The 13,637-nt window shown below is 44.1% G+C and overlaps 1 protein-coding gene across 1 annotated transcript in view; it reads left to right on the top strand.

The window, feature by feature from the left end:
- The window catches only part of ADGRG4 (adhesion G protein-coupled receptor G4), an 84,430-nt gene extending 73,161 nt beyond the window's left edge, over positions 1-11,269 (top strand). The window contains 4 exon segments of the mRNA XM_032428240.1: positions 1,450-1,730; positions 6,664-6,765; positions 8,490-8,657; positions 11,085-11,269. Coding sequence (XP_032284131.1) covers positions 1,450-1,730; positions 6,664-6,765; positions 8,490-8,657; positions 11,085-11,269 — 736 coding nt within the window.
- Positions 11,270-13,637: the final 2,368 nt, after the last annotated feature.

Below are 13,637 nucleotides of genomic sequence, written 5' to 3'. Positions count from 1 at the left end.
AGCAGGTGCCTTCTAATTATATAACTTCTTGTTATCCTTTCTTTCTCCCCCTTTTCTCTTCCCTTCCTTCTCATCTCTTCCTCTGTCCTTGCTCCTCGCCTGTTCTGTGGCTTAAAGGGCCCCCAGTGTCTATCTATTGGTGATTCTTCTTCAAAGATCAAAAGCAAAAGCAAAACCAGAACAAAACCAACTCCACTCCTCCTGAAAAGAGCCCTTTCATATGTGAATTGGTTAGTAAGAAGCAGAGTGCTCTAAGAGCTTTTTTTTTATATAATTATATTTTGAAGAAGTAATACATGCACGTGGTATAAAATTCAAACGCACAAAAGGGCAGAGGATGAAAAGTAAGCCCCGCTCCCAACCCCCAGCCACGCTGTCTCTCTTCCTTGATGCAACTCTTATTACCAACAATCAGATCTGTATAGATATTCTCTTGTACACTCTGTTACCCAAATGGTAGATATACGCTGTTTGGTACTTAACAATGTCTTAGAGATGATTCTGCATCCAAACATATAACGCTGCCCCTTTTAAAATGTCTTCTATAGCCTCCCTTAAGGCTGAAGATGATATTCAGGGAACCCTAGGTATTAGACTTTATTAGGGAAATTCAATGCTTTTTTCCCTCACTCCCTCCCAACGTGCACACAAACACACACAAACTCACACACATGAAAGTATCCACACCAACATGAACAATACGATGGCAAGGGATTTTCCTGGTTCTGGAAAAGAGGTCTCAGCTAAGTTGACACACAGTTAAATTAGTAAGCTTGTCCATGTTCACAACTCAGAGGTAATGCCTCTAGTATTGGGAAATGTTATTAGATGAAGTATCTGTTCATATGAATCATCACATATTTCTTCTTCAATAGAAACAGTAGAGCCATTAAGAGTCCAGTGGCCAGTGTTGCCTTTTGTCGTCCAAACCTGAGGCTGTGGAGGGAGGTTTAAAATATATATCATTAACATTGATGATCTCTTCATTGTTTGATGTAGCATTCAGGAAAGCCAGTCATTGCTCATGTCCTTTTACTGTGATATTTATCATGCAAAGCAGAATTCATCCTGCAAACAAAAGGTCAGGTGTAAGGTGGTGGGGCGGGGTGGGGGGAGAGCCACATTGGAGGAAAATACATCATTTGTTTTTCTGCTGTTGAGGAACAGAATAGCCTCCTAGGGAAGTGGACTGAGAAGTGTCTGCATATCCTCCAGGATTTCTGGCGCTGGAAAGAACCCTGGACTGGGGCTCAGGAGATTGGGGTTCAAGCCCCACTCTGCCCCCAGTGAGCATGAGTGAAGGTCATCTGGTCAAGGCAGTTCCTCTCTCTAGGTGCAGATGCTCCCAGGTGAACTAAAACTGATGAGGTGACCTTCAGAGTCTCACTGAAAAATACACGTTTGAGTTTCTCTACCTCACAATGGCCTTCTCCTCTTTGTCTCTTACAGTTGTTGGATTAAAGATGATTCTGTCTTTTACACCTCAGTTGTGGCTTATTTTTGCCTCATATTTCTAATGAATCTCTCCATGTTCTGCACTGTTCTCGTTCAACTGAATTCTATTAACTCCCAAAGCCGGAAGCCTCAGCGGAGGACGACCCTGCATGATCTCAAAGGCACAATGAGCCTGACATTCTTACTTGGCCTCACCTGGGGGTTTGCTTTTTTTGCCTGGGGACCTGTGAGGATCTTGTTCTTATATCTTTTTGCCATTTTCAACACGTTGCAAGGTAACTTCTGCTTCTTTGTACTTTCTGGGGCTAGCCAGACCTCCACCAAAGCTTTGCTGCTTTGGAAAATAATCTCACATTTTGGGGATTGAGGGGAGGAAAAGATACTCCAAGAGGCCTTTGCTATCAATGAATTGACAGGCAGCCATTGGAAACATTATCCAGATGTTAGGACTTCATTAAATGAGCTCACTCTGACTTGGGGATATAGAGAAAAGCCCAGAGAGCTAACTCAACCCCAGCTAGTTGGCAATGTTTATATTAAACACTGACTGGTGATCCTTTCTCCAGTATTCACTGCATCACCACAGCGTGCTCGTGAGTGTATGAATTCGCACTCACGTTGACATTCTGAAGTGCGCAATCCCGTTGGAAACAATAATTACTGGACAGTAGATGCATTAAACTTTTGACCCCCTAGACTCTGGCTACATCAGAGATCCAAATATTGTGGGAAGGAGCCAGACTAGGAAATTAGAGAGTCATAAAGGAATGAAGATGAAGAGCAAAGAGCAGTGGGCCAAGGCAAGAGGCCAAGGTTCTAGTCTGGTTTTGCTCCAAATCGACTTTGGAAAAGTCACCAGAACGGTTGAATTAGATGATCATAAGCTAATGTCTCTATAGCTCTTTAATTTCATTCCCATTGTCTGGTGAAAGGAGGAAATGATAGTGACATGGTAGGTGATTGCATGGTAGGCCAAAGATGTCACGAGAAGTAAAAGCGAGAGGTCTGGTTAATATACCTCTAATTGTTGATGTTCATTTTAACCTGACTTTGCCTATTACAAATCCTCAGAGGAAGAGGCATGCAGAATGATTTCCTGGGAGTCTCGGACTCTGCCCCATGTTCTACTTGTCCTCAAATTTGGCCCAGTTCAGTTGAGCTACTGGGGCAGCTGTGAGGAGCTTGGACAGTGCATTGAATTAGGGTTTCCCTTAGTGCTCCAAACTATTTATCCACTCAATAAACCCCTTTACCAGACTCCAGTCCACTGGTGGTCCATGAGATGCTCCAGCAAGAGAAGAGTTCTATGGTCAAAAAAGTTCGGGAAATGCAGCAAACTATATTCCCCCATTCTTAAAATGGCACCATATATATTACCATGGTAAAAGCTCTGAGAAATTCTGCTGGGAAAAAAAAAAAAAACCTTTAAAAATTTGTTTTAACCTAGCATTTAAAAAACCTCAGAGCACTTTGTCGTGTGGTTATTAACCCCTGTGGAATCTTGGGAAATATGAATTGGTATGTAGTTATTCTCTGCCAGGCATTTGCAGGGTGCTGCAGGGCGATGGGGGAGCATTCTAGAATAAGGCACCATTTTTGCTCTCATGTCTTTCAATTCAAGAAACCATCTCATTTTTGAGCAATGAAGTGTATCAGCCGAAATTTCTGTCCCACCAGATTCTTCCAAGCATGTTCTGATTGGAATGTAAAAAGACACAAAATGCCTGGGTGTAGAATGTGTGCAGGAGTCGATTAGGAACCAGATACGCGGGCAGATTTCTTCCTCAGCAGTAAGTCCATTCACTAATTCTGAGGAGAAACACACTCACCCTATGGAAAGAGGGGCTGATGGGGAAGCTGACAAAAGAACAAGAAAGCAAAGCAGTTTAGAGCTTACAAATGGAGGAGGGGTGTCTTCAAAGCAGCAAGTGCTCCATTCCTATGATGGAAAGGGAAAGTACTTTCTAAGCAGGAAGCCTCTGTGGCTTAGAAGCAGAATCCAGCGGGGGATCTCCTGAGGACTAAGCCCAAAGTCCCATAGATCCAGCATCGACAGAGCCAAGCTGTCTCTGTCTGTCAGATATGCTTTATGTCAACCAAGCACCAAATCTTTCTAGTTCCTAGTCCTGCTTTACAGGATAGAATGTGCCATCTTACAGAGAGGGGGTTTGCAGAGCCCTGAGTTTCAAACTCAAGTTACACACACACACACACACACACACACACAGACTTGTGCGCGTGTGCGCACTCAGAGCAAGAACGCAATGAAACAAGTGAACAAATTAGCCATTTAAGACAGATGGCAAGTTTGTAATTCTGGCTGAAGGGGGTTGCCCTGTGGTCCGGTGTGAAAAAATGCTGTGCATGATGAGCCATTTCTGAAGGAGGGATGCACAAGTAAAAATGCAGGTGACAAAAACCTGACATCTTCCCTCATGCCTGTGTTCTAGTGAGTAAGCAGATCAATCTGTTATTGGAAAGAAAAGGGAAGGCTGACAGGCAGAGAGGGAGAGCGGGCAGGCAGCTCATTGGAATTCACATAATAACCTTTAAGTCTGAGAACAAACTAAACTCCATGCAGGAAATCAGAACGATAATAGGTGCTTGTTGTCCCCGTTGCCCCTTGCTTCTGCTGCTCGGAAAGAGTGAGCGCTGCTCGATTCATCACCACAGTTGTTTGGTGACACGGAGATAAAGCCCTCAGGGGAGTGAGTGACACATGTCATTCCGTTTAGCCTCCAGATTGCTGCCTCCCACCTGGAATCAGAGAGTCTCAGGGCTGAGGCTGGGGACCCGAGCTCTTCCCAATCCAACTTCCCATGGAGTGACAGAAAGTCACATGCCCCTACCTGAAACTTTCCAGAGACAGAGAGCTCACCGTTCCATAAAGCAGAGCATTCAATTTCTCTCTTTGTCTGATGGAAATATATTTGACATTTAACATTGTGTAAATTTAAGGGGTACAGCATGTTGATTTGATACACCGATATGTTGTAATATAATTACCACTGTAGCTTCTAACTGGCTCCGCATCTTATCCGGGTCACCCTTTTCTGAGGGTAGAATGTATAGTGCAGTGGTTCAGACCTTGGGCTCTGCAGCCAGACTGTCTGCATTGGGTCTTGACACTGCCACCAATATGAGCCCTGTGACTCAGTCAGACTTACTAGACTTCTTGGACCCTGAGGTCTCTCAGCTATAAAAATGATGCTAATAGCACAATGCCTATGATATAATCATTACTTAGTAAACCCTAGCTGCAATGTGTTACCATGTGGTGGTTCTGTGCCTTCCTCCGATTGCTCCTGGTTCTAACCTGGCCACCACACAGAACAAGCCTAATTCGTCCTCTTCATGACAGCCCTTTCAGATCTGTAACTATAGCTACCATCTCTCCCCACCCTATGTTCCCACTCCGAGTCTTCTCTATTCTTGAATACTTCCATTTGTCATCATCGTTTCAAAACGAAGCCTCCCAAACTGAATATGGCGCTGGTAGGAGAAAGGACCAAACGGGGGCAGGATGGCAGAAGACTCTTAACCCACCTCAACCAACATTCTTGACTTCCACTAATGCCCTAGCTGAAGTGAGCTTTGGGGGCATTTACTACTGTCTCGTGCTCAACTTGCAATGAGTTAAGACCACTCTGACCCATTACTAATCATTTACTTCAGCACAACTGGCCAGTGAGGAGGCAAGCTGAACCTTGTATAGGGAACAAAGGGTTGCAAACTACTCTTGGGAAAAAAAAAAAAAAAAAAAAAGATGTTGAGGCCCAAGAAGATAATATGAAGGCTGCAGAAAACTGTGAGAGTTTGTGTATCAAGTGCCTTGGAGTTCAAGTCAACAAACATCTGTTGGGCTACCACACATAGTACCGGAGGCAAAGGGAGAAGTGATATGAGGATGAAAAGACTTTACAGCTGGGTGCAGAGATGGGCAATACATGGAGACTGTGGCCACATATAGCAAGTCATATAAGAAACAGAGTGCTATGGGAGCTCAGAAGTGGGAAAGATGAGTTTCAGTTTGAGGCACCTGGAAAGGTTTTGTTAATGTTTATTTCTGCCAATCCCACCCCCAAGCTTTAGGAGATCCAATTTGCCCTCCAGAGCATTTGCCATAAGGAAAATCTCAAGTCCTACTTTTTTCTCCCAAGGAGATATTTTAGAGGATGGGGATGAGAAATGGCCAACGCTGCTGGTGGATGCCCTCAGTCCCGCTCTATCCCACTTTCAGGACAAAATCAGGGCTGGCAGTGGAAAATGAGGGCACCAAATTTGTGATTTCCACACAGTGTAATTGTGCCAAAGAGCATGTCTATTAGTTATTTATTGCTGTGCAACAAATTACTCCCAAAGTTTAGCAGCCTAAAGTGATAGCACTTATCATCGTACCTAGTTACTGAGGGTTGGGAATTCAGGCACAGCTTAGCTTGGTGGTTCTGGCTCAGGGACTCTTTTTTTTTTTTTTTTTTTTTTAAGTGGGCTCCATGCTAGAGCCCAATACAGGGCTTGATCTGAGCTGAGATCAAGAGTTAGATACTTAACCGACTGAGCCACCCAGGAAGCCCCGGCTCAGGGACTCTGATGAAGTTGCAATCAAGCTGTCAGCCAAGGCTTTAGTCATGTGGAGACTTGACTAGCTCCAGAGAATCTGCTTCCAGGAAGCTTCACTCACATGGCTAGGGACTGGAAGCCTTACTTCCTCACCGTGTGGGCCTCTCCACAGGGCTACAAGGTGTCCTCAAGCTATATAACACTTGGATTCCTTTGGAGGGAGTAATCAGAGATAGAGAGAAGCCACAATGTCTTTTATAAGCCATTCTTGGAAATGACATGACATCACTTCTGCCATATTCTATTGATAGGCTGTGGGAAGCGATGACACAAGGATACACATGCCAGGATATAGGGATCATTGAGAGCCATCTCGGAGGCGGACTACCATTGAAGGGCTGCTCTCTCAAGCTCTAGGATAGACAGCAGCCCCGGGGGAAAACTGTGGTTGATATGAAGTCTTAATACAGACCTTCTTCCCATCACTGCCTCTGACAGGGCAGCTAGAAAGATGAGCTCAGAAAGCCATAATGGCCCTGAGGTTATTTAGGAGGAGTGTCTACGGTGATAAGAGTAGATCTGGGTCTGGGTGTTGGTGACCGCTGGCGAAAGAAGCTGAAACAGACTGACCTTCTTCTTTTGACTTAGGATTCCTCATTTTCGTGTTTTACTGCTTGATGAAGGAGAGTGTGCGGGAGCAGTGGCAGATACACCTCTGTTGTGGGTGGTTACGACTGGATAACTCTTCCGGTAAGATGCCAGTTTGCGTAAGGTTTTGAATTTTACAGGTTTCGCACAACTGATCTGATTAACTTGTCTCCTGACTTGAGTTCATAGAGCATCGGCATCAAAACGGAGGCTGTTTCTATGTCATGAAGATGATTTATACTTTTGTGCTGAGATGAATGAAGTCAAGTGAAGAATGTGACTTGGGCCATATTTTAACTTAGGGAAACTTCTCTTTTGGCCCAGATTCTTGGATTGCTTGTCCTTGCTGTCACCTCAATCTCAACTCAATTCAAAAGAATATTGATTGAGTGCCCTACTGTGTTTCAGGCCCTGGGTCACAGGGGCTTTCTGGCCTGTAGCCAACAGTGGGTTGAGTGGATGTGGGAAGCAAGGAGAGAGAGTGGAGGTAGGAAGAAGCCTAGCGGGATGGAGCGATGGCCCATCCTATACAGTGGAAGATGAGATAGACCCCGATGTTGTCTCTGAGAATATCTCCAGTCCAGGCAAATTGATTTTCTTTTTTCTTTTTTTTTATTATGTTATGTTAATCACCATACATTACATCATTAGTTTTTGATGTAGTGTTCCACGATTCATTATTTGCGTACAACACCCAGTGCTCCATGCAGAACGTGCCCTCTTCAACACCCATCACCAGGCTAACCCATCCTCCCACCTCCCTCCCCTCCAGAACCCTCAGTTTGTTTTTCAGAGTCCATCGTCTCTCATGGTTCATCTCCCCCTCCGATTTCCCCCCCTTCATTCTTCCCCTCCTGCTATCTTCTTCTTCTTCTTTTTTTTTTAACATACAATGTACTATTTGTTTCAGAGGTACAGATCTGTGATTCAACAGTCTTGCACAATTCACAGCGCTCACCATAGCACATACCCTCCCCAACGTCCATCACCCAACCTCCCCATCCCTCCCACCCCCCACCACTCCAGCAACCCTCAGTTTGTTTCCTGAGATTAAGAATTCCTCATATCAGTGAGGTCATATGATACATGTCTTTCTTTGATTGACTTATTTCGCTCAGCATAATACCCTTCAGTTCCATCCACGTCATTGCAAATGGCAAGATTTCATTCCGTTTAATGGCTGCATAATATTCCATTGTATATACATATACCACATCTTCTTTATTCATTCATCTGTCGATGGACATCTTGGCTCCTTCCACAGTTTGGCTATTGCAGACATTGCTGCTATAAACATCGGGGTGCATGTACCCCTTCGGATCCCTACATTTGTATCTTTGGGGTAAATACCCAGTAGTGCAATTGCTGGATCGTATGGTATCTTTGCAAATTGATTTTCTATGTATCAAAGTCTCTTCCATCCAATTCAGACAGCTTCTTTCAGCCTCAATGCAAAGCCCAGTCTGTTTCTTTTAGGGAAGGCAAGTGCTTGAACTTGAAGATTTTATAAGTAGCACAGAGAACTTCCTCCTTTATGCTGAGCATGTCAGTAACCCACTGGTCTCTGTGCCAAGCTCTAAAGAAAGCAGGCATCCTTGGTAAATGAATTAGCTCTGCCTGTATCACACATTACAGTATAAATTTTACTTTTCACAACTTCATAGAGAAGCTGACTCCTTGAGGTACTTAGAGCAGATGCTCTGTGCATTGAGCTTTATATTTTTAACAAGGTTATTGAGGTACAATTTACACATCATGCAATTCGCCTGTGTTAAGTGTAGAATTTGATGCGTTTTATGGTTTTAACTTTTCTGGTGTCATTTCAGATGGGGACAGCAGGTATGGGCTACATGTTGGGTATGAACAAGAGAGACTGAAGAAAACCTTCCAGGACAAATTGTTGACACCATCCCTCAAGTCGACTGCCACGAGTTCTACCTTCAAATCTTCAGGCTCTGCACAATGCACTCTTTCAGAAATCAGCTTCCCAAATGGTGAGAGAAAATCTATGCTGTCTACCCTTACATTCCAGAAATATTGAATTAATGTGAGGCCACATACGTGGTCTTGGGAGATACTACCTCCTCAAAACTGAAAACACGTGTGCATGTATATACTTGGGCTCGTTCCTGGCTGAGAAAGTGCATATAGAAGCACCTAGTGAACTTAGTAAGTGCAAACCTGGTGGGTTATTCAACTAAGATGGGAGGGAAGAGACTAGAGGTCAAAACAAATTCATGCGTAATTCAAAACAACGGTCAGAGACTGTGAAAGCCAGAAGGAACCTTAGACAATGTCTAGTGTGATCCCCTCATTTTCCAGATGAGGAACCTTAAGCAGGGAAAGGAAAGGGGTCTTATGGACACTCACTCACCATCAGCAGCAGAACTGGGGCCGGAACTCAGGTGGCCTGGCTCGCACGCCACCAAGAACACCCGCTGAGCTGCACGACACTCTTAGTTGCTCAACTTCTTCCATAGAAAGCTAAATTTCTAGGTACAGAGATAGTTGTTGAGGTGGAGGTGGGTATTGGAAGGGAAAATGTAAGGAAAGGATTGATCTTTTTAAAAAAGATTTTATTTATTTATTTGACGGAGAGAGACACAGCGAGAGAGGGAACACAAGCAGGGGGAGTGGGAGAGGGAGAAGCAGGCTCCCCGCCGAGCAGGGACCCCGATGCGGGACTCCATCCCAGGACTCCGGGATCATGACCTGAGCCAAAGGCAGACACTTAAGGACCGAGCCACCCAGGCGCCCCAGGAAAGGATTGATCTGAAGGCCCAAAGTGAAGGGAAAAGCAAAGGAAACAAGAACTTGGGAATTCAAGCTGATGTTGTGATGCCTCTGTGTTGTGTACTTCCAGCTGGACAATGGTGCAGTGACCTTTGGTTGCCTTTCTTAAGGACCAAAGTCGATTCCAGTTCACACATACAGAACAGCTTTGGCAGCCCGGCTGTAGTCATTCTCACACCTTCTCAGGGCTGTTGGTGGGACTGCCACTTGTATTTTTCATTATGTTGGCTTCACACAGCAGTTCTATTTCCAAGATCTGCGGCCAATCTGGAATCAGCATGGTGGGTAAAAAAAATAGAGGCACCAAGGGGCACCTGGCCGGCTTGGTTGGTAGAGCATGCGACTCTTGATCGCGGGGTCATGAGTTCAAGCCCCACGTTGGCTGTAGAGATGACTAAAAAGATTAAAAAAAATAATAAAATCTTAAAAAAAAAATAAAGGCACCAAACTTGGAGTCAGAAGGCTTTGGTTCAAGTCCCAGCTCTGTCACTAACTCTGTGACCTTGGACACATCTCTCCCCTACTCAGAGCTACATTCTCTCCACCTTCAACATGAGGAGGCTGGGATGGGTGGGTAATCTCCAAAGTGCCTACCAGCTTCTGGACTGTGTGGGGCAACATTGTTTCCCAGTTTAGGCTGGTTAACTAGTGCACTGTCTCAGTCTCCTTCTCTGTATGGGAAAGTTGATGCGTATGGAAAGACACTTTCCGTGCTCACAAGTGTCCATCACTCTGGCCAGCTAACTTGCAGATACGTTCTGGTGCTCATATGGAGGCACTGGGGAGCCATAGCATATAATAGAGGGCAGGAGTTGTGGAAGCTGCTTAGTAGATAATAGTTGAGGCTGATAGGGAAATATCATTTTTGCAAAAGGGTTAATTGGTATTGGCTCTCCTGCTGTCCCTGGGGGATATAGTTTCATTAGCAAATATATGGCTCGAATGTACGTGTCTTTCTTTGGGGGGGGGGCGGTAGCCCACCGTGCCTAGGATTTTAGGGTTGTTTTTAATACCATGCCCAGGATTTTAGTGTTGTACCAAGCGATAGATCCGGAGAGCCGAGGGGCCTGGGGCTGTGACCGTGACTCAGCTGGTAGGGCAGGTAGTGTAGCCTCTTGGGTCACAGGTTCCAAATCTGCAGTCTGGATGTGGCCCTCAGAATATCAGAGCTAGCAGCTTAATTTCCGTTAGCACAGAGTGAAGCCGAGCCTTCTGGACCGCTGGGCGCTCTCAGGCTTGACAAACGGCAAAGGCTTCCGAGCAAGAATATCAGATTCACAGGGGCTGTAGATATGTGTGTGTTACCAGTTTGTGTTGTCCCTTCCTGAAGGCCTTCAAGGTTTGTCCAGGAATATCCTCCCCTAGGTTAAGGTTACTATGAATAATACAGCCCGTTATTCACAATGCGGGAAGAACATATGCACTTGTAATGGCCCAAACAGTGCTGTTGGGATGAATGAATTTACCCTGGATCTGTATAAACTATCCAAGGAAAGCCCCGCCACATTTACTTCCTTTCTAATTCCTCTACTCGCTCCTTCGTGTGGTAAAAAAAATGTCTGATGCTTCTACTATCTGCGAAGTCCCCGATGCCACGGCTGAAAATGTTCTTTTTTTCTTTAACGCAGGTGACTTTGATGAAGATCCCTACTGTTTCTCTCCCTTGAGTTGTGAAGTTGTGCCTAATTATGTGGGAAGAATATTACCTGTGGAAGTCAAAATGAGTTCCACTCACAAAGATTTCTTGACTAATTCCCAGCAGAGATACCCACCTCCCCCCAGCCCCAGATTAGGGAAAATGTTGAGTTTGTAAAGCCATCTGCTCTGACTTTTATTCTAAATATTATTTTGGAAGGAGCAGAATGAAATAGCATTTAGTGGATATTAAAGTCAGAATAATTCTCCTATTTATTGTTATAGCTGTTTCTTTCTTTTTCTAGGTAAGATTTGAGCCTATAGTTTTGGTATATTCGGGGACACATGTCTACAGGACTGGAGATTTTGTTTCAGAAACTCTAAGTGTCCTATCCTGAAAGGAAAGAATCAAGATCAGGGTCCTTACTGCACTGAGAATGAAATAATTTCAGGTGGCCAAAGTTTTTGGATATCCAGTTGGCTTGACACCCACAGGGGAAGTAGGAAGAGTCACAAGGTCATACCTTTTGGGAACAAATATCCTGTTGGCCTGTCATGACCAAATATCTGAAATTCCCATTATTCAAGTCACTCTTTGATTGAATCCCTTTGTTGACATGTAAACATGTTTTGTGAAGAGGGTGGCTCATTAATCCAGAGACACCAGTGAACTCCTTAGTGGGGATGGATTTCTCAGCCAAGACAGCCCCTGAGGGGACAGTGAGCAGGGTTCTGAGGAATGTAACGAGCAGTTGCTGCTTGAGGCTGGTGGTTCTCTCTATGGAGGAAGGGACAAGTCAGGGTGAGCGGGAGAGTGCTGGGATAGAGGTGAAAAAGAGTCACCCAGAGGCAACAGTGAGCGCGGAGGATGAATTCTGCCTGCTTTTTGCTCTGTAGCTAAGCTCGATGCTGTGTGGCCTTCTTTTTTTTTTTTTTTTTTAATTTTATTATGTTATGTTAGTCACCATACAATACATCATTGGTTTTTGATGTGGTGATCCACGATCCATTGTTTTCGTATAACACCCAGTACTCCATGCAGTACGTGCCCTCCTTAATACCCATCACCGGGCTAACCAATCCCCCTCCCTCCTCCCCTCTAGAACCTTGTTTGTTTCTCAGAGTCCATAGTCTCTCATGGTTCATCTCTCCCTCCAATTCCCCCCCCCCATTTTTCCCTTCCTTCTCCTAATGTCCTCCATGCTATTCCTTATGTTCCACACGTAAGTGAAACCATATGATAATTGACTTTCTCTGCTTGACTTATTTCACTTAGCATAATCTCCTCCAGTCCCATCCATGTTGATGTAAAAGTTGGTATTCATCCTTTCTGATGGCTGAGTAATATTCCATTATATATATGGACCACATCTTCTTTATCCGTTCATCTGTTGAAGGGCATCTCGGCTCTTTCCACAGTTTGGCTATTGTGGACATTGCTGCTATGAACATTGGGGTGCATGTGGCCCTTCTTTTCACTACATCTGTGTCTTTGGGGTAAATACCCAGGAGTGCAATTGCTGGGTCATAGGGTAGCTCTATTTTTAAATTTTTGAGGAAGCTCCACACTCTTTTCCAAAGTGGCTGTACCACCTTGCATTCCCACCAACAGTGTAAGAGGGTTCCCCTTTCTCCACAACCTCTCCAACATTTGTTGTTTCTTTCCCTGTCCATTTTTGCCATTCTAACTGGTGTAAGGTGGTATCTCAATGTGGTTTTGATTTGGATTTCCCTGATGGCTAATGATGATGAACATTTTTTCATGTGTCTGTTAGCCATTTGTATGTCTTCTTCAGAGAAGTGTCTTTTCATATCTTCTGCCCACTTTTTGACTTATTTGTTTTTTGGGTGTTGAGTTTGAGAAGTTCTTTATAGATCTTGGATACCAGCCCTAGTACTAGAAGTCCTAGCAACAGCAATCAGACAACAAAAAGAAATAAAAGGTATTCAAATTGGCAAAGAAGAAGTCAAACTCTCTCTTTTCGCAGACGACGTGATACTTTATGTGGAAAACCCAAAAGACTCCACCCCCAAATTACTAGAACTCATCCAGCAATTCAGTAATGTGGCAGGATACAAAATCAATGTACAGAAATCAGTTGCTTTCTTATACACTAACAATGCAACTGTAGAAAGAGAAATTAGAGAAACGATTCCATTTACAATAGCACCAAAAACCATAAGATACCTCAGAATAAACCTAACCAAAGAGGTAAAGGATCTATACTCTAGGAACTACAAAACACTCATGAAAGAAATTGAAGAAGACACAAAAAAATGGAAAAATATTCCATGCTCATGGATGGGAAGAATAAACATTGTTAAAATGTCTATGCTACCCAGAGCAACCTATACCTTCAATGCCATCCCGAACAAAATTCCAATGACATTTTTCAAAATGCTGGAACAAACAATCCTAAAATTTGTATGGAATCAGAAAAGACCCCGAATCGCCAAGGAAATGTTGAAAAAGAAAAACAAAGCTGAGGGCATCACGTTGCCCGATTTCAAGCTATATTAGAAAGCAGTGATCACCAAGACAGCAT

Source organism: Phoca vitulina, unplaced genomic scaffold (genome assembly GCF_004348235.1).
Source record: "Phoca vitulina isolate PV1807 unplaced genomic scaffold, GSC_HSeal_1.0 scaffold39, whole genome shotgun sequence".
Taxonomy (NCBI): Eukaryota; Metazoa; Chordata; class Mammalia; order Carnivora; family Phocidae; genus Phoca; species Phoca vitulina.
Note: the sequence above shows the minus strand (reverse complement) of the source record. Positions and strands in the feature narration are given on the sequence as shown.